This window comes from Apodemus sylvaticus, chromosome 12 (genome assembly GCF_947179515.1).
Source record: "Apodemus sylvaticus chromosome 12, mApoSyl1.1, whole genome shotgun sequence".
Classification (NCBI taxonomy): Eukaryota; Metazoa; Chordata; class Mammalia; order Rodentia; family Muridae; genus Apodemus; species Apodemus sylvaticus.
The window spans coordinates 62820450-62846472 of NC_067483.1; the positions used below are offsets into that span (position 1 = coordinate 62820450).

A 26023-nucleotide genomic window follows, 5' to 3' on the forward strand; every position below is an offset into this window, starting at 1 on the left:
AAAAGGAAGGTGGGTTTGGGGGCCTCGGTGAACTGAAGCCTTCTCTCAAAACGCTGGGAAACGAGGGGTCAGCAGGTATGGAAAACAAAACACTGACGGGAGTCATATGACCATTTAGACACAAGGTGGAGCAGTGAAGGAAGGTTGTTGATTCGTCATTTAAAACAGTGTGGGTGGTTAGGAAAAGGCGGAACCTTTGTCCTCAGCTCTCTGTTTCCCGCGACTCCACTCCTGCAGCTACACTACCTCCTGGACCGCCTCCTTCCCTTTCCCCGGGGGGCCTATCCGGGTGAGTTCCGGAGTTTGTATCTCGGAATTCCCACCATACCACGAGCGACCTCCACTATCACTGAGGCCCATTTCTCCAACCCGCACCGTGCCCGCCGTAACCCACGAGTCCCTTCTCGGGAGGGCGCGGGCTCGCGGAGCAGGCGGGGTCCCGTATCCACGGGCGCGTGCCCGGGCGCGGCGCGCGTCCCGCCGAGCTCGCGCCCAGCTTCTCCTCCCAGCTCCCGTCCCAGTGGCACGCCGCGCGCCGCCCGCTTCCCCTCGCCTCCCAGCCGAGCGGCCTCCAGACCCCGCGCCGTTGGAGCGACCTGGGCGAAGCCAGGCGCTCGGTCCGTCCGAGGGGAAACCGGAGGAGGACGGGGCGGTCCTGCGCGCCCTGGTAGGCGGAGTGGCAGAGCCACCTGAGACCCGCCAGACTGCTCGCTGCGTCCCACTCCCGCTCGAGCTCCGCACCGGGTCTAGTGGTCCAGGCCCGGGAACCTGCGCCACACCGGGGAGGACTGGCCACAGCGAGCTAGTGGACATGGCCACACCGTTCCTACCCGCGGGGGCCACCACGGGCGACAGCGGTGGGGAACTGAGCTCCGGGGACGACTCCGGTGACATGGAATCCTTCCAGACCCCTGAGGCCGAGGCGACCCGGAGCCTGGCCGAGCTGTTTGAGAAAGCTGCGGCCCACGTCCAAGGCCTGGTCCAGGTGGCCAGCAGGGAGCAGCTTCTGTACCTGTATGCCAGATACAAGCAGGTAAAAGATGGGCGGACGAGAGACACGGGCTTCTTCCTCCAAAAACTTAATAAAAAGATTGCGTGACTAATGGTCGGTCGTAGTGAAGTTTGTATGTGTGTTTCGATTTGTTTATTTTTGACCCTGGAGAATAGCATCATTCTGGACATGGAAGCATCTCTCTGATATCCTCCGAATAATATTTATGTAGCCTGGCACTGAATAACAATGTTTCAGTGGCCTTGCCTCTGAGCCTTTACAAAATGAGAATGAAAAAATTTTATCATTCGCTGTTGCCAAAGGACATGTGAGAGGAAATATGGTAATGTTAATAAGTTTGGGATTTAAGAGACTATTGCTATGTATAAAATGCAAAATACAGTATTACTATTATGATTCTTAGGAACTCTAAATAGAGTTATGTTTTTGGATGAATTTGGTCCTGCTAGATATAGTCCCCCCCACACACACATTTTTTAAATTAAGGGCTGCATTCAGGCAACCTGGAGGGCTGGTGGTGAACTCTCCACTCAGCTTCCTGAATCGCTTTCATTTCCAAATAAAAAGCCCAGGTGAGTAGACATTTTAGAAAGTTAGATTGGTATGTTAGAATTAAAGTGTAATTTCTGACTCTAAACCTGAACTTTACCTGAAAGTAAGGAAATGTATCAGTTATAAACATAAGACTAATTTATCTTTCAAGGTTAGGTACCAGAAGGAAAGACTATTGCTTTCCTTCAGCCGACAGATACAGTTCAGCTCAGCAGAACACTGGGTGTTCTGTCTATAGAGAATGCAAAGATGGAAGAATATCATGACACTGCCTTTAGGACTGAATTCCTACCTAGCTGTCTCTCTTGTCACCCTAACCCCTCACCGCTTAAAAAACGTTTCTGTATGTGTGGTTGTGCCTGGTGTCTGCTGAGGCTGGAAGAGGTTATCAGATCTGCTGGAACTGGAGTTACAGATAGGTCACTGCCATGTGGGTCCTGGGAACTGAACCCAGACCTTTGCAAGAGTGGCAGGCGCTCTCCACCGCTAGGCTAGCTCTCCAGCACCCACTGGCCTTTGTTTCTAGACCATCTTTATAAACATCCAGTCCTAGAAGCTAGGCAGGGGTATTCTAGTGTGTATAGTCTGTCTCCCTTTGAATTTGTGGCAGAGTCCAGCAGTTTATGTGATTTAGAGATGTCAGGATTGACGCCTAGAGTCTCTAACATGTAAGACAATGATACAGTGAAGGAGTCAGACAGACCCTGATCAATCCTCATAACTAATCTAGGATTTGCTTATGTGTGAGTTGAGAACATGCTCTTTGGATTTCTGTATCCTCAGGTGTCGGATGGGTTTGTAATGACCTCACAGGATAATTGGTGATTATCCAAGAAATACGTCTTTATCCAATTGCAACAGGGCTGCTCCTGTAGAAGTGTGCTTTTAGTAAGATCCAGAGGACTATGTGATCCATTGCTAAGGAAATGACTGGGGTGATACTTTGTAAGATTTATTTTTATTTATGTGGGTATATACTGCATATGTATGGGTGCCCTTGGAGGGCAGAAAAGGGTGTCAGATCCCCTGGAGCTGGTGGTATTCAGATACAGTTGTGAGCTGCCAGATGTGGGTGCTGGGAACTGAGCTCAGGTCCTTCAGTAGAGCAGCAACCACTCTTACCTGCTGAGCCGTCCTCCAACCCTGTGAGTGAGTATGTTAAGTGTTGGTAATGGAGATTATTTCTGGCAGTGGTAATTCAGAGCTGAATTCCGTTCTTGAATGCATTTCATTTTTACACAGTTATAATGAAAACAATATAATTTAGCTACAAATGTTATTTGAGCCTTAAAAGTCAGGTATAGTGGTACACCTGTAACCGCAGCCTTGAGAAGTAGAAATGGGGGCTCATGAGTTAAAGATAGCTTGAGCTACAGGAGACCCAATAGCCAAAGTGTTGACCTCATGGATAGCATTTATACTGTTGTTGAGACTCTGAATTGGTTTTTTCTTTCTAGCGTCTGACATCTAAATTTATCTACTGTGACACACTTATTTTATTTTATATATGTACACACACATATGTGTATATGTGTGTGCGTGTGTGTGTAAAGACAGTGTCTTACTGTGTAGCTCAGAGATTTTTTTCCCAGCTTTTGACATCTAAATTTATTTAGTATGATGCATTCATTATTTATTTGTTTTTTTGTTTTTTTTGTTTTTTTTAAGACAGAATTTTACTGTGTAGTCCTGGCTGTCCTGAAACTCACTCTGTAGACCAGGCTGGCCTGGAATTCAGAGATTTGCCCGCCTTCATCTCCCGAATGTGTATGTTAAAGGCCTGCTCCTCCATGCCCAACTAGTATGGTACATTTTTAGTACAGTGTGTCCTGGATTTGAGGGAGATAAATGCTAGTAGAACCATGAGAAACAGCCTTAGAAAACCCCTAATATATGAATTCTGGAAAGCTGAACTTTACATTTTGTCAGTTACCTTTGAAGAATTCTGTTACAGGTGTGGGTGAAATGATTGAGCGTGTAGAGCACATGCTGTGCAAGCCCGACTTCATCCCAGAACACACATAAAGGTGGAAAGAAAGAGAAGCGGCCCCACAGGCTGGCCCTCCGATCTCCCCTGTGTGCACACACAAGAATAAGTCAGAACACATAAAGTTGTAGTTTAATGGCAGTAAAGACTATACATTTATTTGTTGTCTTTTAATTAGTCTGCTAGTTTAGAAACGGAGATATTTGACACCCATTTTTCCCTGTGATTTTTTAGTAGCTATCTTATGTAGAAAGCTGAGACTGCTTATGTGGTATTTTTATTTGATTAATTAGTCAATTTAGACAAGGTCTCACTGTGTACCTGCCCAGCCTGGGGGACGTTTAGACACAAAGGGCTCTGGACTCAACTTTGACTGCACAGAGCTCCTCGTGCCCCTGTCACAGGTGTGCACCCTCACACCAGGCGCTACTCCTCGTGCCCCTGTCACAGGTGTGCACACCCACACCAGGTGCTGCTCCTCGTGCCCCTGTCACAGGTGTGCACCCCCATACCAGGTGCTGCTCCTCGTGCCCCTGTTACAGGTGTGCACCACCACACCAGGCGCTGCTCCTCATGCCCCTGTCACAGGTGTGCACCACCATACCTGGCGCTGCTCCTCGTGCCCCTGTTACAGGTGTGCACCACCACACCAGGTGCTGTTCCTCGTGCCCCATCACAAGTGTGCACCACCACACTAGGTGTTGCTCCTCGTTCCCCTGTCACAGGTGTGCACCACCACACCAGGTGCTGTTCCTCGTGCCCCATCACAGGTGTGCACCACCACACTAGGTGCTGCTCCTCGTGCCCTGTCACAGGTGTGCACCACCACACCAGGTGCTGCTCCTCATGCCCCTATTACAGGTGTGCACCACCACACTAGGTGCTGCTCCTCGTGCCCCATCACAGGTGTGCACCACCACACCAGGTGCTGCTCCTTGTGCCCCTGTTACAGGTGTGCACCACCACACCAGGTGCTGCTCCTCATGCCCTATCACAGGTGTGCACCACCACACTAGGTGCTGCTTCTCATGCCCCATCACAGGTGTGTACCACCATACCAGGTGCTGCTCCTCGTGCCCCTGTTACAGGTGTGCACCACCACACCAGGCACTGCTCCTCGTGCCCCTATCACAGGTGTGCACCACCACACTAGGTTCTGCTCCTCGTGCCCCATCACAGGTGTGCACCACCACACTAGGTTCTGCTCCTCGTGCCCCATCACAGGTGTGCACCACCACACTAGGTGCTGCTCCTCATGCCCCTGTTACAGGTGTGCACCACCACACTAGGTGCTGTTCCTCGTGCCCCATCACAGGTGTGCACCACCACACCAGGTGCTGCTCCTTGTGCCCCTGTTACAGGTGTGCACCACCACACCAGGCGCTGCTCCTCGTGCCCTGTCACAGGTGTGCACCACCACAGCAGGTGCCGCTCCTCGTGCCCCATCACAGGTGTGCACCACACCAGGTGTTGCTCCTCGTGCTCCGTCACAGGTGTGCACCACCACACCAGGTGTTGCTCCTCGTGCCCCTGTTACAGGTATGCATCACCACACCAGGTGCTGCTCCTTGTGCCCCTGTCACAGGTGTTGCTGCTGTGCCCCTGTCACAGGTGTTGCTGCTGTTTTCACGTCAGATTTTTTGATACTTTTCTTTTGGCTGCTTTTTTGCAAAGAATGTTAAATTTTGTTACTCTCTATATATCTTCAAGTGTTTTCTAATGTATAGTTACTAAATATGTATAATAAACTTGAAAAGACGAAAGTTCTCAGATGTTTCTTAGAATGATAAAATAAATTCTTGATGTTTTTCCTCTTTTCTTTTTTAGGTCAAAGTTGGAAATTGCAATATTCCTAAACCAAACTTCTTTGATTTTGAAGGAAAGCAAAAATGGTAAGAACAATTCTTGGAATCTTAAATAAGGTTGTCAGAAATGACTTAGTGGTTTAGGAATTAGAAAGGGGTTAGCAGATTAAAGAATTATTTTTATATTAATCCTGCCGCTGTTGGCTGCTAATGACAGGGAGTTGGGCGAGGGATTAAAAGAATCTGCTTTTAGAGGACTGTAAAGGATCTTTGGCGCGGCAGTCAGTACACAGGTGTTCCCAGCAGAGGCCGCTCTGGTGAGAGAGCCCTTTGTTACCTTGTTGCTCAAGGTTGTTTCCTTCCCCGTAGCCTCTGGGGCCCGCTGCTTCCCACATACAGAGGCATCACAGGAAAGCCAGAGAAAGGTGGGAGAAGAACAAGATGAATCCCCAACTCAGACTTTTCTATGCCTCTGCCTTGCACTGGGAAAATCTAAAAAATCCAAAACTAGACCCAGTTTCGTTCTACTCTGAATACATTTTTCACTTGCAGTTCAGATTCTTGTGTATTATTTTTTCTTACCTGGGCTAAGTAAAAAGAGAGAAATTGTTAAACAATAGTGAACATAGTTACAGAAAGGAAGATTTTTGAGCGTCAGCCCTGGTGGTAAAAAAAAAAAAAACAAAACTGTTGTAGGTGGAGTTATTACTGCACTATAATCATTATGTTAAGGAGACGTTCCTACGTTACAGTAATTGTGGTAATTCTGATGATGCCCAGACTTAAGCATGTGGATGTGGCTTGTCCATCCTAATGTGTTATATTACAGTGTCACTCAGTCCTTTGGAGTCTGTCACATGGTTTTACGGAGGCCTGCAGCATACCTTAGGAACACCTTCCTGTATTAATGCCAAATACGTATTTAAAGGGTTAAAGGTCTCAGGATAGAGTTTTGTTTATTATGTTTGTTTTTAGATTTATTTTATGGAAATGGATGTCTTGCCTGTACGTATGTACACTGCATGTGTACTTGGTGCCCATGGAGATAGACGAGGGGTTTGGATCCCCTGGAACTGAAGTTACAGATGGTTGTCAGCTGCTGTGTAGGTGCTGGGAAGCAAATCTTGTTCTTCTGCATAAAGCGCCAAGTGCTCTTCACCACGGAACCACCCAGTCCTGGATAGAGTTTCTTAAAACAAGTGAACAGTGGTTGTAGAGAGACAGAAGGCTAACGCATGGGTTTGACCACGTAGTCTGTCACTGCCCTGCGCAAAATGTGCTCCTCTGGGTACTGCTTCAGTGCCAGCTTTGAGCTGCAAGGAGGGCTGAAGCTCATAGTGGACAGGAGCCATACTCTAGTTCAGATGGTGTTCTGGGGAGGGGGTTTGTGTTATTGTAGACTAGGCTATCCTCCAACTCAGAGATCCACCTGCCTCAGCCTCCTGAGTGCTGAGACTAAAGGTGTGTGCACCACTGCTCACATCATTCTATTTTTTATTATATGGGACATCCTCAGGGCTTTGATTTAAATTTTTGTGTCAAATTGATGCTTGACGATAAGCAGTTTTTGGAATTTTATTATTCTGGAAATTTTTAAATGTAACCTTCACTCTGAGTTGCTTTGTTTTGTTTACAATTATTTTCTCTAATGCATTTCTTGGTTTTTCTGTTTTGTTTATTTTTTAAGTTTTTTTCAAAGGTTTACACATTTTTCTCTGCACCCCCCAGGTTTCTGTTTTATAAGCACTCTTATTAATTAGTGAAGCAGAAATTACCAGATACTGTCATTACCAACTCATCAGTATGTTAGTTATGGGACAGACTGACATCATGTGACCCTAGTGTGACCCTCTGTAAAGGACATGCCACTTGCATATTGCTCTTACCAAAATATTTAAGCTAATTTTAATCATGATTAATCATTTTGACAAGAATGCTATTTATGTGAGAAAACAATTAGACAAATTCAAACTGAGTGGTATTTTGTAAAATAATTGTTTTTGACTCTTACAAATGTCAGCATCATGGAGAGAAAGAGAAGGCTAAATGAAGCAGTGCACTGTGTGAGTTTGCTTGGCTTCTGGTCTGGGAAGACAAGGTCACACAGGGAGTTGTTGTGACAGTCAAGGGACTCTGCGTAGATTGTGTCTGTTATAGAACTGACATGATTCCCAGGTGATACAAGCTTATGTATTACGTAGGACTGAGGTGGTATTATAGTATAAGTAACTATTAAGAGGGCCAGCAAAAAATTTAGAAAACCTCAGAAAGAGCTTGCTTTCTTCATAGAAGCAGGAAAGTATGGGGGAACAGGACCAGGCTCTCTTTATAATCGATTGAGGGTAGAGAAACCTGGTTAGAAGGCTGGGGCCAACCGAGCAGAGCCGTCCTGGTAGCCTGGAGAGTTAATTCATAAGATGGGAGGGATTCTGCTGCTCTGTAAATGACACCGTCTCAGTAGGTCACCATAGTTTGTGATAGTTCAAAATTCAATGGGTACACATAATATCTGTCTTCTAAAATTTCACGAGAGAGGGCAAATAGGGAAAAAGTATTTCCAAAAGGCTCCAAGATAGGGTAATATGTTTTATACTTCTCTATCAAAAACATAATTGGAGTTCTTCTCCTCCGCAGTTACCTTTATGTCCTCAGATCAATGAAACATACGTAAAATGTTAATACTAGGAAATACGCTAGCTGGGTGTGATGATGTGAGTTTAAGGCCACCCTGGGTGCACACTGAGCCTGTTTAAGAAGCATGCTGTTTGTTCTTTGAATCACTAATGGAGGCCTTCTTGGCTGTTCTGTGCTGTAGGGAGGCATGGAAAGCCCTCGGTGACTCGAGCCCTAGCCAAGCAATGCAGGAGTATATCGCGGCAGTTAAAAAACTAGATCCAGGATGGAATCCTCAGGTAAGACTTCCAGCTGTAGACTTTCTGAAAACTTACTCTCTCTCCGAAACATATGTCTAACTAAGCTTTGGTGTAACATGTCTTAAGCTTCAGTTCATCAAAAACTATAAGGTAATTGTAATATTTATCTGTGAAAATAACTCCTTCAATATTACCATGATCAGTAACTGATACAGAAACCTCTGAGTAGTAGTTTGTAGAAGTATAGTTTAATCTTGTCAGAACTGAATTTATGTCAGAATTTGGAGATCATCATCTTGGGAATTAAAAAACTTCTTTCAATTAAAAAAATTAGGTGGTCTAGAGAGCTGGCTCAGCGGTTAAGAGCACTCACTGGTCTTCCACAGGTCCTGAGTTCAAATCCCAACAACCACATGGTGGCTCACAACCACCTGGAAAAACAACTTCAGGGGATCCAACTACTGGCTTCCATGTCACCTGCAGACACCCACACAACAGACACATATACATAAAAAGAAAATAATAATACCGTTCTCAAGAGTCAGAGACCCTGTCTCAAAACAAAACAAAACAAACAAACAAAACAACAAAAAGCAAAACAAAAGTTTGGATTTATTTATCTTATTCGTCTGCTTGTGTGTATGTGTGTGTGTGTATGTGTGTGTGTGTATGTGTGTGTGTGTGTGCAGTGCCCTTGCAGGCTATAAGAAGGCAACAGTTCCCTAGAAATAGTGTCACAGTTAATAGCGAGCCACTATGCAGTGCAAAGGACTGCTGTGAGCAAGGTCTCTTCACTGCTGACCCAGCTCTCCAGCTCCTCTTTGATATTTTAATGATCGTTTTCTATGCAAGTTTGAGATACTTGTTGATTGAGATACAAGATAAATATGACATTATTTCTGCTGTTATATAGTTTAAAGCATAAAGGAATGATAAAACACATTAAGATTAATGTTTAATATATATATTCTAGAGAGTTGCATGGGGGAAAATGACTGGATGTCAGGGGCACTGGATAATGTTAACTCTAGGATACTTCTGGAGAAAACCTAGGAAGGATTTAGTACAGATGGGATTGTTAATTTTTTTTTGTTTTTGTTTTTGTTTTTTTTTTTTTGAGACAGGGTTTCTCTGTATAGCTCTGGCTGTCCTGGAACTCACTCTGTAGACCAGGCTGGCCTCGAACTCAGAAATCCGCCTGCCTCTGCCTCCCAGAGTGCTGGGATTACAGGTGTGTGCCACCACCGCCCGGCAGGGATTGTTAATTTTATTTTAAAATATTTTTAAAGGCATTTAAAAGTTAAACTATTATGTGTGTGTGATTGCACTACATGCATTTGGAAGTCAGAAGACAACTTGCAAGGGGTTCTGTTTTCTTCCTCTACCATGTGGGCCTCGAGGATTGAACTCAGGTAGTCAGGCTTGGAGACGAGCACCTTTATCGTCTAATTCATCCTGATGCCCCTGAAAAATATATTTTAAAAATGTATTTAATATGTTTATGTGAGTACTCGTGTGTATGTATGTGCATCATGTGCATTCCTGGTGCCAACAGAATGCAGAAAAGGGTGTTTAGGCCCCCCAGAGATAGAATTACAGGGGTTGTGAGCTGCCATGTGGATACTAGGAACTGAACCCAGTCCTTAGAAGAACTATACATGCTCTATATGTATTATATATGTAATATATGTATTAGCTGCTGAGCTGTCTCTCCATCCCCATTTAAAATACTAAAATAAAACTAAAACCAAAATACTGGTGACAAGGTATATAGGATAGAGGTTGGGTCAATATGATTGCCTTTGATGCCAGCACATGGGAGGCAGAGTCAGACAGAGTTCACGGCCAACCTGTTCTACAAATGAGTTCCAGGACAGCCAGGGCTACAGAGAGAAACTCTGTCTTGAAAAACCAAGACCAAAACCAAAAAACACTGTAGTCTTATAAAGATGCCAGGCAGAGGCCGAGACCAAGTAGATCTCAGCTGGTCTACACTCCAGCACAGCCAAGAGACAGTAAAACCCAGTCTCAGAAAGCCGTAACAACACAGGCAACGGCAGCTAAAGCTGCATCCTGGGAAGAGGGATTTGCATCTCACATACATTTGTGTGTATGCAGATGTGTGTTGTATGTGCTTCAGTCTCTGGTTTACACACTCCTGGTCCATCTTGACTTCTTTTTTTAATTTTTATTCCCCTTTTGCTTTTAGTTTGGTAATATGCACAATATCATAACCTCAGTGTCAGGATAAAAAAGAGTGATTTTCAGTGACTAGAGATGGGCCCAGTGTTGGAGCACTTGCTTAGTAATTCTGCAGCCTGAGTTCAAGTCCCAGCACACCCCTCAAAAAATTTACTTTCTTTTGCTAAATCGTTTCTCAAGTAATCTGAACACTCATTGTATGTGGCCCGGGTTTACGTGCGTTATCTTTTGAAATTGCCACAAAAGTCTTAGAACTATTATTGCCTATATTGTAAACGTTAGGAAATTCAGACATAAAGAGAGGTTCATTAACTTGCCTACAGTTAGTAACAAACAAAGACATTAGAAACTCTGCTGGAGAGATGGCTCAGCAGTTAAGAGGGCTGGCAGCTCTTCCAGAGGTCCTGAGTTCAATTCCCAGAAACCACATGGTGGTGCACAACCATCTGTCATGGGATCTGAGGCCCTCTTCTGGCCTCCAGGCATACATGTAGGCAGAACATTGTATGCATAATAAATAAATAAATCTTAAAAAAAGAAAGAAAGAAAACAGAAGAAAAGAAAAAAAAAAGGACCCATCTTAAAAAAAAAAAGCCTTCTGCACTTAAAGTGACTCAGCCTGGCTGCACCCTTGTCTGACACACATAGACACACTCACACAGACAGAACCAAAACCAAACCAACCTTTATGTTTGTGTAAAGTTACAGGCCCCCAAGCAGGTATTTGTGTTAAAGCTACATGGTGGCTTACTGCAGCCCTCTGCCTGTGTTTCCATCTGTTTTACCTCAAGGGCGTGTTCGTCAGTGGGGAATATAAAAAGAATCCTTTTGTCTTTATGTAATTTTGGAAGGGGGAAGTTAAGTTTTAATATAGACAATTAAAAAAAATTTCAATAGTAGAGGAAATGACTTTCTATATGGCCTTTATCTAAATTAACCAGTTATATTTGCTCTGACATTCTGTTTACACATTCATACACACATCTATATCTATAAATTCTGTTAGTTTGTTTTTGTTTTTTTGAGGCAGGGCTATCCTGGAACTTATCCTGTGTATCAGGCTGGCCAGCTTCTGCTTTTGAGTGCTGGGATTAAAGGTGGGAGCCACCACTGCCCAGCTAAATATTTTTTTTCTAAATTGTTTGAGATAAATTGGCAATATTGCATTCATTTTTCCCTAAATACTTGAATATTTATTTTCTAAGACCAAATAGCTTTCTTTTCATAACTATACCTTAATAATCAAAATTGGGATTTTATTTTAATTTTTATATTTTTGTATGTATTTCAGGAAGCTTCTGGGAAGATTAGAAATTTTAATATTGATCCATCCTTATTGTGGAACCCGAAGTGCATATTCAAGTTTTTCATTCACTTTAGCAATGTCCTTTCTAATTACTTGCTAAAATTCCTACCCCGACCTTATTTAGAACTGTGCATTGTATTTACTTGGCATTTCTTTAGGCTCTTGTAATCTGCAACAGTTTCAATGTAAATATGGAAATGAAGAGCCAGTCATTCTGGAGACTGTCTCATTTTGGATTGCTTGTAATGAGCTTCAGACGGCACGGTGTAGGAGTAACGCAGAAGTGTGCTCTCAGCGCAGCCAGCAGCAGCAGCAGCAGCTACAGGGCTTCTTCTGTCTTGGTACTGAGGATGTCAACTTTGATCGCTTGAACAGTGATGGCATCTGCCAGGTTTCTCTGCTGAGCAGTTTCTGTTTCTTTATAGTTAGTGAGTAATTTGTGAGAACACTTTGAGACTGTCTACATACAGATGTTTTTCCCTAATTAAATTTCAACTAGTTTTTAACATTCAGTAATGATGATTTTTAACTCCGTCATTTGTTGTATGTTTATTATTTGGCATTTAACTCTACAAAAGCATCCTGGCTAATTTTATGTCATGAGCTAGAGCTATCAGAGAGGAGGGACCCTTGATAGAAAAATGCCCTACAAGGTGGGCTGTAGGTGAGCCTGGGGGCCTTTTCGTAGTGATCGGTGTGGGCTGGTGGTCCTGGTTCCATAAGCAAGGACGCCTAAGCCGTGTGAGCAGCACTCCACTGCCTCTGCCTCCAGGGCCTCCTGCTGGGCTCCGCCCTGACTCCCTTGGATGATGAACTGAGAGGAGGAAGCAGGAGCCGAAGAAACCGTCTCCTCCCCGTTTGCCTCGGTCATGGTGTTTCATCACAGCGATAGTAACCCTAACTAAGACAAAGAACTTTTCATTTCTCCACTCATCCATCTGTCCATCCACCATCCATCCATCAATCCCTTAAAAAGAGAAATGTGAAAGGTCTGAGATTTTGCCCTGTGTACAAGCTAGGTTACCCTGTGTCTGTTTCTTAAATGCTGGGAGAAGCTTTCTGGCTCCTGGGTCAGCCCAGGGCTTGGCTAACTGCATGAATATTATTTCCCACATCTCCACGTCCCACAGGATGTCACAGGTAGGGTTAGTTGGATTTCTGCATATGCAGTGGGTTGCGTATATAAGGAAAGAAAGAACACTGAGTTATAGCAAGCCGGCCTTTTGTCAAGGGCTAGAGAGACATTACTGCATTCCCAGGACTGGCGGTCACAGTCCTGAGAAATGGCCTACATACAGAGTGGAAGGGGCCTAGTCAATTGAGCAGGAATGTATAGGGATTTTCAGCACCCATGGTAGATTGCCTTTCCCAATGTCCATATATTTATATTATATAGAGTTAAGGATTTCTGGCTTTTTTTTTTTTTTTTTTTTTTTTTTTTTTGGTTTTTCGAGACAGGGTTTCTCTGTGTAGCCCTGGCTGTCCTGGAACTCACTCTGTAGACCAGGCTGGCCTCTAACTCAGAAATCCGCCTGCCTCTGCCTCCCAAATGCTAGGATTACAGGCGTGCGCCACTACTGCCCAGCTAGGATCGCTGTTTTATTCATGCACTATAATACTAAGAATCTTCAGACTAGACCCTCTGTCCTTTTTGTATGCCCTAATCCTTGGAGTAGTTTCTTTCTTACTGACACAGATATTCCAACTCTGTTAGTTTTCTAGGGATGCTGTAGCAAAGTGCCACAAGCTCCTTAAAGCAGAAATGTATTTTCTCACAGACTGGAGGGTGGATGTCTGAAAGGAGGAGTTAGCATCTATAGGGAAGAACGCTTCCTCCTTCATCTTCCGGTGGCTTGCAGACATTCTGTGACTTGTGGTGGCTGTTCTAGCTTGCTCCTCTGTTGCTGGGACAAAACAGCAGCTGAAAGTAACTTGGGGAGAAAGGGGTCGTCTGCCTTGTATGTTACAGTCCATGACTGGAGGAAGTTAAGGGAAAAACTCAAGACAGGGACCTAGAGGCAGGAACTGAAGCAGACACCGTGAAGGAATGGTGCTTGCTGCCTCTCTTGCTGGTTCCTGTTCAGCTGCCTTTCTTGTATAGCCCAGGCCACCTGCTTAGAGATGGTACTGCTCACGGTGCGCTGGGCCCCCATATCAATTAGCAGTCAAGAAAACACCCCACAGACACGCCCACAGGCCAGTCTGATGGAGACAGATCCTCAGTTTGAGGTCCCTATTTCCCAGGTGTGTCAAGTCGGCAACTAGATTAGCTGTCATAGTGTCCGAACTCGTGTCCACCTGTCTTCACATGGTTGTCTTGCTGAGGTTTCTCTATTTGAATGTTCCTCTTTCTTGTGTGAGGACATCAGTCCACCCTAATCCAGTGTGACTTCAGTTTACATATGTGAAGATGATTTTCTTTCTTTTTCTTTCATTAGGTTTTGGTTCTGGAGACTGGTCTGTGTACTCTTGGCTGTCCTAGAACTCACTCTGTAGACCAGGCTAGCCTCAAACTCAGACATATGCCTGACTCTGCCTCCCTAGTGCTGGGATTAGGTGCATGCTCCACTGTGGCCCCTCTTAACTGAAGATGATTTTCTATCCCCTTCCCCCTTTTAAAGACAAGATCTCACATTTTTTTAAATAACCTGTTAAACATATTAACAGTTCTGGAAGAAGTTTTCTAAATTAAAAATCAGATTTTTTCCAGATTCCTGACGAGCACTTGCCATTTCCCTTACCTCTTTGAAGAGATTCTTGTTCTTGTGGATAGTGTGATGGCTGCCGTCGCTCCTGAGCTCTGTGTGAAGGTTTCCAGTGCTCACGAAGAGTGTGATTAAATTTGAACTCTTCTCCAGATCTCACTTATTAAAATACACTAACACATATTTTAGATGTGTACTTAAATTTCATCCTAATATGTAAAAGAGTATTGTTATATTGAACCAACTGTAAAAAGACTTTTCTAAGATTTTAGTTGGCTTTATTTTGCAATTCTAGTATTGAAAACCCTCAAAATAGGCTGGTTTTTAGACTTTAGTTGGTTTTTATTTTGAATTCTAGAATCAGACAATCACTCATTCTATAAAATACAATAACTATTTTTCTTTTCCCTAACATGTTAAGGAATTATTATCATTAGTTGTACTTTATTTTATAGACGTTATAGCTCGTGGGAACTGGGATATAGCTGCTGGTAGCACAGGCAGACAGTGTCTGCTTGAAGGAGCTCCTCCTGTGCCAAGAGTAAGAAGTAATATAAGTGCATAGTACAGTGTTTTAGAAGGTGATCAGCATATGGACAGAAAGCAGGGAGGAGCAGAGGGCAACAGGAAGCGGAATAATTCCAGTGTGCTGATCTGGGAAGGCTCACTAAAAAGGTGACCTTGAACATCCAGGAAGAGAAAAGGAAGCCATAGGAGTGGAAGGACGTTCCACAGGCTGTGGAGGGACCTGGCAGTACAGGTTATGGCTGGGCCGTACCTGGTGTGCTTTACAAACTGCCAGGGCTAAATGTGGGAGGGAACGAAGCAGAGAACTAGAAAAGTTACCAGACAATAAACATGGCAGTTTATCGTCAGGATTGTGGCTTTTACTCTGAATGAAAAGGGACATATTTCTGTAGGAGCATACTCCAGTTATAAGCTTGTAAAAAGGTATAAATATTCTTCTATATTGTCCAGCAAACACTACCTTAGTAAAATTAATACAGGCATAAAATATATGAAACAAAAATATAAAACACGAGAGAGTATAAAATGAAACCTTAGAAAGTTCCTTGCAACACACCCAACACCAAGCCATGCTCTTTAGAAGTGTGGTTTTATGTGCACAGTTCTGAAGAGCTGCTTGTGTGACTCTCAGATGCTAATGTCAGCAGGACTGGGAGGGAATGAGAGGTGGGGGGGGGGCGCAGCAATCACAGTGCATTATGGTATATTCAGAGACAAGTACCATGACCAAAGAGCATCTCTGCAAATACTAACATAACTAGAGTTCCAAACACTGCTAAGTTTTGGTGCTTCAAGAAGTACTTTCCAGTGGAAATGTTTCTAGAAGATTAAAAGGTGTAATTTGAACATTTATTTGTCAGTTCCATAAGTGGTAAATCTGGATAGTTCATGGAGTGTTGTTTCTTCATCTGATCAGGTCTGTTTTTCTACTCATCCCTAATCAAACCTCTGGTGACCACCAGAGGGCGCAAAGCTCATAGGAAATAAGATGATTTTATTTTGGGAGTTACCAGGGCTTTCTGTGTGTTTTCAGTGCTGTTGTCAGTCCCTTAGTTTTCACTAATTATTCCCTTTTCCTTAAAAAAGAAAAAAAAAACACAAAAACCTTAGATCTTGATGTTTACTCAGAATGTCAGTAAGGTCATTTCTCTTTGCCTCACTCGTCTGGTGACTCTTAGATTCATTTTATTTTACCTGTGTGTTACCTAGTAAGATAATAGCTGTGAGAACTCAGTCTCCAAATAACGGAGTTGTGTAGATGTCCAATATCCATCCAGCCTCTGCAAAGCCTGCTACTGTTCTTCCAGTTTGGGTAGCATCACCTACTGGCCTTTTATTTGTAAATAGTTATTTAAAAACCTAGGCATCCAATCAGATGGCTGTCATCCTAGCTCTGTGTGTGTGTGTGGGGGGGAGGCAGTTGTACATCAACATCCTCTATAGGGAGATTTAGGAATACGGACACCGGAGCAGCACTCCGGGTTGACTCAGATAGACTGCGGTAGAGGCCTGGCATCTGTTTTTGTTTTTATGCGCCCCCAAGTTAATCTGAGCATAGCCCAGAGCTGTTCGTGCCTGCTGCCCCAAACCCTGCTCCTTTCAGGGTTAGTTCAGTTGCTCTGTGTGTCTTCACTAGATGTGCTTCAGCCTTCAAGACTCAGCCGAGCCCTCGCGCCTGCGGGATCATGCTCCCTTCTCCTTGAGTCATCCTGAGACGCAAACCGTGGCTTCTCTTGTGCTGTACTCAGCACTTGAAGTCGAAGCTCTCTTTCTCTCCCATTGTAAACGTATCAGAATTCAGCTATGCCGTGTCACAGCTCCTGAATCAGAAGCCGTGTAGTAGTAACTCGGGGTCAACTGAGCTCACATGGCAGTGTGTCTGCGGTACCAGACACAGGTGGAAAAGAGGGCTGAGTGGAGCTCTGTGGTGAAGCTGCCGTGCGCGCCAGGCCCTGGCTCCTTCCCCAGCACTGAACAGACAGTCTTACTGAGGAGAATCATTTTGCTTCAGGAACAAGGCTGTCAGGAAAATCCAAAATGTGTTGGCTGGACTGTATTGAATAAATTCAGTTGCCATTTAGAACACTGTCCTGTAGAGGGCAGTGTTTCCCAGTTGACATAGCCTGTTCTGCCGCTTGTGTGAAATACATTTTATGTATTTATCTTTCTTGTAGACACAATAAAATAACTGTTAGAAATTAAAGAAATTTTAAGATTTAGTTAAAAATAAAATGGAAAGGTCAAGATGACAAGTTAGAAAAGAACATTTTATAATCTTTGTATCAAAAATGTTATAGTCTTGTGTTAATAGATAAAAATTAGAAGAAAAGGGTTTGCTTTCCTATGTAGTTCATCTAAGTTAAGGAAAGTTAGCAACCTAAATTTCCTGGTGACCCTCACTTATCGGAAGCTTTGGAGGAAACTAGTATTCCGTGCATCTCCTCACTCATTGGGGAGTGAGTTCGTCATTTTACTTGTGCAGTAGAACAGGACTTTTAACTTAAAAAGGTATACATTTAGGTAGACTAACTGAATTCTGATGTTAAAGCCCCAAATAAGGTAAGAATAATTTTTGTTTAAGGAATGATTGTTTTTAAATTTTGTGTTAAGTTAAAAAGTAACCAGGATATTTTAATTAAAAATTATATTATTGAGAAATTATTTTACCTACTATAAAACCATTTTTCTAATAGCATACTTTGTTATAATATGTTCTGTTATATTAGAAACAAGTCTATTTTGAATCAACTTTATTAGTCTCCATGTATATAGGTTATTTCTGATATAGAAGAGCACCATGTATTAGTAATAATACCAAAGGTATACCATATTGCCTTTTAAAGGGGTGAACAGTTTTTAAGGAGCTATGGAATTCTTGTTTCTGTCTCATTTCTGTGTATTACCCGTTTAACCTACCAGAGCCCTGGCTTAGAGGTGTGCTCTTAGGTTAGCCTCAGGGGGCTGGCATAAGCACACGCCCAGAGCTCCTGTACCCAGCGCTCCTGTACCCAGCACCCCTGTACCCAACGCTCCTGTACCCAGCATTCCTGTACCCAGCACTCCTATACCCAGCACTCCTGTACCCAGCACTCCTGTACCCAGCACTCCTGTGCCCAGCACTCCTGTACCCAGTGCTCCTGTACCCAGCACTCCTGTACACAGTGCTCCTGTACCCAGCACTCCTGTACCCAGCGCTCCTGTACCCAGCACTCCTGTACCCAGCACTCCTGTGCCCAGCACTCCTGTATCCTGTACCCAGTGCTCCTGTACCCAGCGCTCCTGTACCCAGCACTCCTGTGCCCAGCACTCCTGTACTCAGTGCTCCTGTACCCAGCACTCCTGTACCCAGCACTCCTGTGCCCAACACTCCTGTGCCCGGCGCTCTACCCAGCGCTCCTGTACCCAGCGCTCCTGTACCCAGCGCTCCTGTATCCAGTGCTCCTGTACCCAGTGCTCCTGTGCCCAGTGCTCCTGTGCCCAGCACTCCTGTGCCCAGCACTCCTGTGCCCAGCACTCCTGTATCCTGTACCCAGCACTCCTGTACCCAGCACTCCTGTGCCCACCACTCCTGTACCCAGAACTCCTGTACCCAGCGCTCCTGTGCCCGGCGCTCCTGTGCCCGGCGCTCCTGTGCCCGGCGCCCCTGTGCCCAGCGCCCCTGTGCCCGGCACTCCTGTACCCGGCGCTCCTGTACCCAGCGCTCCTGTACCCAGCACTCCTGTGCCCGGCGCTCCTGTACCCGGCACTCCTGTGCCCGGCGTTCCTGTACCCAGCGCTCCTGTGGGGTCTCAGTTCCTTCTGCGCATGCTCCTACCTGAGCTTCAGAGTTTGCCCGCCCTGTTTGCTGAGGAAAGGAAGTAATGTGTTAGTCTGTATTTTCATGTTTGTATAAAGCACAGCTTTATTGTTCATTTAAAAATATATATTATATATGTGGTATATTTTAAACAAAATCCGTGAATGACTTTAAGGTCTCACATCCACTTTTAAATGACAACTCGCTGTTGCTGTAGTAAACTCATATAAGTTTAGTTTGGGGTAAATGTCTAGTTGTCTACACTGGGCCTAGGGACATTAGGTTGTCTTGGGAATCAGATTCTGACCTAATTCTTGTCACTTTAATATTCCTTCAGATACATGACTACTTAATTATGTAGATATAATACGTAACATGACATCTTGGAGTTTTTCAGTTTTTCCTTAAGTTGAGTTTTTAATATATTTGAAAAATATTAGTAAAACTCTAAATATTCTGTCGTTTTGGTTCATAAAGAGGATTGTGAACTTAGGAACGGTATCTTTTTCTTCAGAAATGAGTCATGCCCTACATTCTTCTACAATACACAAATTTTGTGTTATTATTTTTCTATCATTTAGTAATATTTTTGTCTTGTTGTTGTATTGCTTTGTTTTGGTTTTTGAGACAGGTTTTCTCTGTGTCCTGGCTTTCTTAGAATTTGCTTTATAGACCAGGCTGGCCTCAAACTCCTAGAGCTTCCTCTGCATCTGCCTCCTGAGTGCTGGGCTTGAAGACATGTGCCGCCACACCCAGCTATCACACAGTAATTTTAATTTCACATTTAAAACTACAGTAAGATAAAAGTTAATGGAATTATATTTATTTTATGAATGAATAATTCCTATTATATATTGTTATGGTCAAATAGCTTATATTTTTATCTAGTGCTTTTTATATATGCATTAAGGGAAATCCAGGTTAGTCTCAGCTAGCCCTCTGATAATTCTGAAGTATTAATCCTTGATGACTGGTGAGAGGCGTAAGAAGTTAACTAATTTAGCTGGAGACTGAGTAAGTTCCCCAGACAAGCACAGACGTAAGGTTCCACACAGCTTACCTCAGTTAGCCTTTTGGGTTATTTTTCTCATACCACATCATTCAGCATTCAAGAGCTAGGTCTCCGGCATATGTGTTTTATATTGCTTCCTCTGCTTCTTCACGGATCCTGAGACGTTGTCCATTCCTGTGGAGCCCGATGACTTTGCTAGGATGCATTGGTCCACGTACTTCCTCTTTCGAGCTTTGAAGAGCACTGTGCTGCAGATCTGGCCCTTGCTTTGCAGCTGAGTGTTCTGCCTTGACAGCACAGGGCTGTCAAAAGCGCTCCCTTTGTGTTTATGAGGGAATATTAGTAGAGTCATAACAAATTTAGGAATCATAAAACAATAGACAATTCATCTTCTCTATTTCCCGGTCTTAAGCTGAATCTCTAAAATGACCTCATAGTCAGTGTGTGGCCTTCGAAGTATTTAGAAGTGTTGCTCTTAGATTTACACTGTGAAATTTCAACATGGATTGAATATTACAGTTTCATAATTTCAATCATGTTAAGTGCAAAAGTGATTAAGGGTATTTGTAATTGTAATATATAAACAGATATTGGTATGGACATCACTTCACTTTTTTATGTAAATAAAAAGTTTCAAAGTGTATTAGCCAGCGAGGTAGAGTCACTGTTATGGTGGTGGTGCTTTTGTCTCTGTATGTGCATACATGTGCATATATGTGAACATGTTTAATCTTCCTTGGTTTTACTACTTGCTACACTTTTTTTTGTTTTTTGTTTTTGGTTGTTTTTTTTTGTTTGTTTTTTTGTTTTGTTTTGTTTTGTTTTGTTTTTGTTTTTTGACTCAGGGTTTCTCTGTGTAGCCCTGGCTGTCCTAGAACTCACTCTGTAGACCAGGCTGGCCTCGAACTCAGAAATCCACCTGCCTCTGCCACCCAAGTGCTGAGATTAAAGGTGTGTGCCACCACTGCCGGGCTTTTGGCTCAATATTTTATATATTGAGAGACTGAATATTTAAAATGTTTAATGTTTGTACACAACTAGTTAAATCATTTTTATTACTTTTAATCTTGTTTTTTTGTACATTTTAAAAGTATTTAGTGAGCATTTCTCTTGTATGTGTTTATCCTGCTGAACTTTGTGTTGTTGATTTCTCTCGTATTCTGCTTGATTTCTTTACTTACAACTGCTACAGTTTTTTTGGTCTGTTTTTCAAATATATTTTTATTTGTGATGTAAAATTGAGGGTAGCTATGTTAAACTAACCTTTGGGAATTAATTCATTTAAGATTTATTGAGCCTCTTCAGATTGTATTAGTATACACTAATGCTGGAACCCCCTTGAAATCTTATGATAATGATGATTAGCTATATATCATCTTTTGAATTTTTGTTTTGTTTTGTTTTGTTTTTTTTTGAAGTGACAGGATGTTAATATGTAGCTCTGGCTGTCTTGGAGCTTATGATATAGACCAGGAAGGCCTCAAACTCACATACCCACCTACTTCTGAGAGAGATCTGTAAACCAGCACACACTTAAGCTCCCAAGTGAAAGGACTAAAGGCATTTGCTTTATTACTGGCTATCTTCTAAACATTTTAAGGGATTAATGTGCTTTCTAATGTGATTTTCCTAGTAAACTCGAGATTCCAAATTGCTCAGTTTTTAGTATCTTCTGCCATTTCTGCTGATGAGTGTAGAATCAACAAGTCATATAATTCATACATTGTCATTGACTGTGACTTTGTAAAGCTGATTTAGGCTTTTTTTTTATTCGATATAATTTTTTATTTACATTTCAAATGATTTCCCCTTTTCTAGCCCCCCACTCCCCGAAAGTCCCGTAAGCCCCCTTCTCTTCCCCTGTCCTCCCACCCACCCCTTCCCACTTCCCCGTTCTGGTTTTGCCGAATACTGCTTCACTGAGTCTTTCCAGAACAAGGGGCCACTCCTCCTTTCTTCTTGTACCTCATTTGATGTGTGGATTATGTTTTGGGTATTCCAGTTTTCTAGGTTAATATCCACTTATTAGTGAGTGCATACCATGATTCACCTTTTGAGTCTAGGTTACCTCACTTAGTATGATGTTCTCTAGCTCCATCCATTTGCCTAAGAATTTCATGAATTCATTGTTTCTAATGGCTGAATAGTACTCCATTGTGTAGATATACCACATTTTTTGCATCCACTCTTCTGTTGAGGGATACCTGGGTTCTTTGGGTTTTATGATTCTTTCAGAGGTTCAACATCCTCCCTCCCTCCCTCCCTCCCTCTCCATCCCTCCCTCTCTTCTTCCCTCCCTCTCTTCTTCCCTCCCTCCGTTTCTCCCTCTCTCTGTTTCTCCCCTTTCCTTCCTTCCTCCCTTACCCCCTTTCATGTTTGTAGTGCTTTCCATGGAGAATTTAAAGTGAGGAAATTTCTCTTTAGCCTAGGACCTGACCTCTTCTGACTTGATGAGGGTTTCGGTTCATGTTGACAGAGTGCTTCAGCTGAGCATGTCCCAGCCATGAAGCCGTTGTCCTGATTCTCCGCTTCCCTGTCTGTCAGTAATGTGATGCTCCTTTTTCTCTATAGTCTAGTTTTTTTTACCTAGTGTCACCCAAGCACATAATCATCTTTGAGTAGTGAAATGATGAGAGAATTAACATTGGTCCCAAATGATGCCAACAGGGCATTACTTAAAGGATGGTGACACCATGTAAGGTGGACAAGGGTGTCTGGACGGGCTCTGAGAGTTTAAATTGTAGGGTGTCAGAAATGACATCAGTAGACACATAGCTTTAGTAATTGGGAATGTAAATGCCTCTGTGTTTACAGATGTGTACACATACATGTGTGAGAGGGGTGTTTTTGAGGAAATACACTGACACGAACTTCTGAGAATTAGAAAAGTGACTAGAACAATTTGTTGTTATCAACTATACCTGCTTTTTGATTATTTTTATGCTTGGATAGTATCTGAAGTCTTTTTATTCATTACCTTGTGCCCAGTGGGAAAAGAGTCAAGTGCCAGTTATCTTCTATCTTCTAAATTGACCAAGTTGCCTGAACCACAGAGGGAACTGAACATAGACACAGGTTGACAATTTCTACTTGTTTAATTTGGAGACTGTAGACTACTTCTGTTCAGACAACACTTCTTTTCCTGAGACTTGGTTTTACTGTATAGCCCACGCCAGCCTTGAACCCATGATCCTCCTGCTTCCACCTCCCAGGTCATAGGGCTGCAGATGTGCACCACAGCACACAGCTTCAAATAGTGCTCTTAAGAGGGGCTGGTCAGATGGCTCAGTGGTTAAGAGCACTGACTGCTCTTCCAGAGGTCCTGAGTTCAATTCCCAGCCACCACATGGTGGCTTACAACCACATGTAAAGAGATTGGATGCCCTCTTTTGGTTGTCTGAAGACAGCTACAGTGTACTCACATCTAATAAATAAATAAATCTTTTAAAAAAATTGATTTAACTTGACTAAATAAAGAGAGCAGCTAAGTGTTTTTATCCCGCTTGACACAGTGGCATTTGGTTTAAATACCACTTAATCATATCTTGTAAAAAAATCAATTCAAGTTAAGTTCATGTATTCTTTTAAATATACTTTCTAGTATGATAAAATGTGGATTAGCTCTTGTTTGTATGAAAAAAACTAGAAAAAAAAGTGCTAGTTTCTTTAGGCCTTTAAAAAATATCATTTGAATGTCTTATTAGTGATGTGAATACAGAATAATGGGAGACTTGGAATCTTCCAGGCATTTGAAGTGTGTGTGTGTGTGTGTGTGTGTGTGTTTGCTCGCGTGCTCATATGCGCATACCTAAGCTTAAGTGTGTGCTGGTTTACAGATCTCCTTTCATGCAGAGCCTGTTAAATAGCTCACACTATTGCTATTCTAAGTCATGCTTTTGCCGTCAAACATTTGAAAAGTGATTGACTTTTTCCCATAGCTTTATAATTTATAAGAAAACATAAAATGAAAAGACTAGACCAAGATGATTTTATACATGTTTATAATCTTAATCCAGTGTGGAGCTTAAAGATGGCGTCTGTTCAGAGCAGAGTGACCAGCTGACTGGCCGGCTGGAACTTGATACCTTAACTTCTTTTCAGTTTTTAGTTGTGGAATTTTTTTTTCTTACTTAATTTGTAGGTGTTGGGTGTCTTTGATTTTATGTCTGTTGAGAAATTTATGATCAAGTACTTTATTTATGACATTATAGTCTGAGCTTAGGCAATTGATTGAAATACAATATAGGGAAATTTAGTATGCATTTTTAAAAGCTCAAATTGGGAAAGCGAACCAATATGGATTTGCATTAGGGCAAGAGAAAAAAGGCATAATAGGTTAATTTCTTTATATTTCTGTTACCATTTATTGCTAAAGTCTTGCTTCTAATATTGACACATTTGCTTTTCGAGGTTGGTTGTGCATTGTCATGTTGTAAAGTTGAAATAAGAGAATATAACTTATCAAAATTAGATATATAGAAAACAGCCCATAAACTGCAGATACAATTCTGATATAAAGTAGAGGCAAAATTTTATTAATAAATCTATCAAAAATAATAATGCTATCAAAAATAAATGAGATTTAATGCTACTGTTGCTAGGAATACTAGTCATAGTGTACTGCTCAGTGGGTTCTTTTGAGTAAATGAACAAGGTGAAATTATAGAAAAATTATTGAAAGGCAAAATTAATATCTTTCCTTTCTGTGGCTGTTCAGTAGCAAGCTTTGATTCTTACAAAATCTAAGTCATATTCCTTTAGAATTTGGAAAACAGTTTTTCTCCAGATTGATTAGATCAGTTGAGTGAATTAGATTTTATTAACCAAGTTGAAAATAAATGCATTCCTTGTTTTTTCAATATTTTTGCAGACTTAGGTTTAAAATAGTGTCAGAACATTGTTTTTAGGTACACTGTGTAGTATCCTTTTTCTGGGACAATGCAGTTTTATTTCACAGTGCATATGGATGGAGGCTTTCTCGTATTTGACATAATGTTTAATTTTAAATATTTATTTGTGTTTTAAATTATGAAGAGTGTTGGTATGTGCATGTGAATTCAAGTGCCATGGAGATTGGAAGTGTAGGACCCTCTGGAGATGAAGTCCCAGGTGACTATGGGCCACCCGACGTGGGTGTTGCTGACTGAGGTCATAGCAGTGCACTCCTAACCACGGAGCCATCTCTCCAGTCCCCACTGTTTGAGAATAAAAACATTACTACTTTATAGCTCTACAGTTCAAGCTGTAATATGTTTGTTAGACTTTTGCTTCAGAGAATAGCCAAGACAAAATGGGGAGAATTGGGTGAGTGGACTGAGCAGTAGGTCCAATTCGGAAATTAAATCTAAAAGAGCAGTCAGGGGCTGGAGAGATGGCTCAGTGGTTAAGAGCACTGAGTGCTCTTCCAGAGGTTCTGAGTTCAAATCCCAGCAACCACATGGTGGCTCACAACCACCTGTAATGGGATCTGATGCCCTCTTCTGGTGTGTCTGAAGACAGCTACAGGGTAATCAGATATAAAATAACAGCTACAGTGTACTCATATACATAAAAAAAATAAATCTTAAAAAAAAGAACAGGTTGGTTCTTGACAGGAAAAGGGTGAAAAACATAATAGAAAAAGAGAGATGATGTTGTTACAAATGCATGGTAGTATAAACACATGCGTTCGGAAGTTCCCAGTGCCCATCCTTGTATGGAAATAAACTTCCGTGTTGATTAAGAGGGTTGTCTGTGGTCAGAATCCATGTGATAGAAGAAGCTTGAAGCAGTCACTAAGCAGTACTCTGGAGTGGCTCAGCAGGCCTGGCCAGCAGGGGATGTTCTGTTTAACAGTGAAGTGTTTCAAGTCGGCGACCTTAGGGCCACTGTGTGAGAGTGCAGTTTCCTTAGTGCTGATGGTTTCCTGACCTTGCAAATTTCAATTGTAGAACCTGGGGATAAGTGAGTTGTCATGTCTTTGCCATGTCCTCTTTTGCTACATCTAAGGGCAGAACAACTATCAAGAGATTTTATGGTGCTGAATTCAAGCTGACTGGTTGACTTAAATGTCTGATTTACAGGCAGCCTTAAGTAATTTTAGGAAGTAGGACAGAACTGAGTGTGACAGATTCTTGCCTTAATTGTCTTGTCTGTGACAGGAAAGTGAGAAAAAAAGCACACCTGAAGTTTATAAGAAACAAGTGTCAGAAGCCCAGCAAGCTGTGGACAAAGCAGTGTCTGCTGCTTCTCCGCCAGGCCAGGCT

General features: G+C 42.6%; 1 protein-coding gene across 3 annotated transcripts in view; it reads left to right on the top strand.

The window, feature by feature from the left end:
• Positions 1-254: 254 nt before the first annotated feature.
• The window catches only part of Acbd6 (acyl-CoA binding domain containing 6), a 136739-nt gene continuing 110970 nt past the window's right edge, over positions 255-26023 (top strand). The window contains exons 1-3 of one of the 3 annotated variants that reach the window (XM_052200000.1): positions 255-1033; positions 5379-5443; positions 8172-8268. In XM_052200000.1, coding sequence (XP_052055960.1) covers positions 812-1033; positions 5379-5443; positions 8172-8268 — 384 coding nt within the window. In that variant the 5' untranslated portion in view covers positions 255-811. The remainder of the gene's footprint in view (positions 1034-5378; positions 5444-8171; positions 8269-26023) is intronic. The other 2 variants (XM_052199999.1, XM_052199998.1) reach the window with 2 other exon arrangements.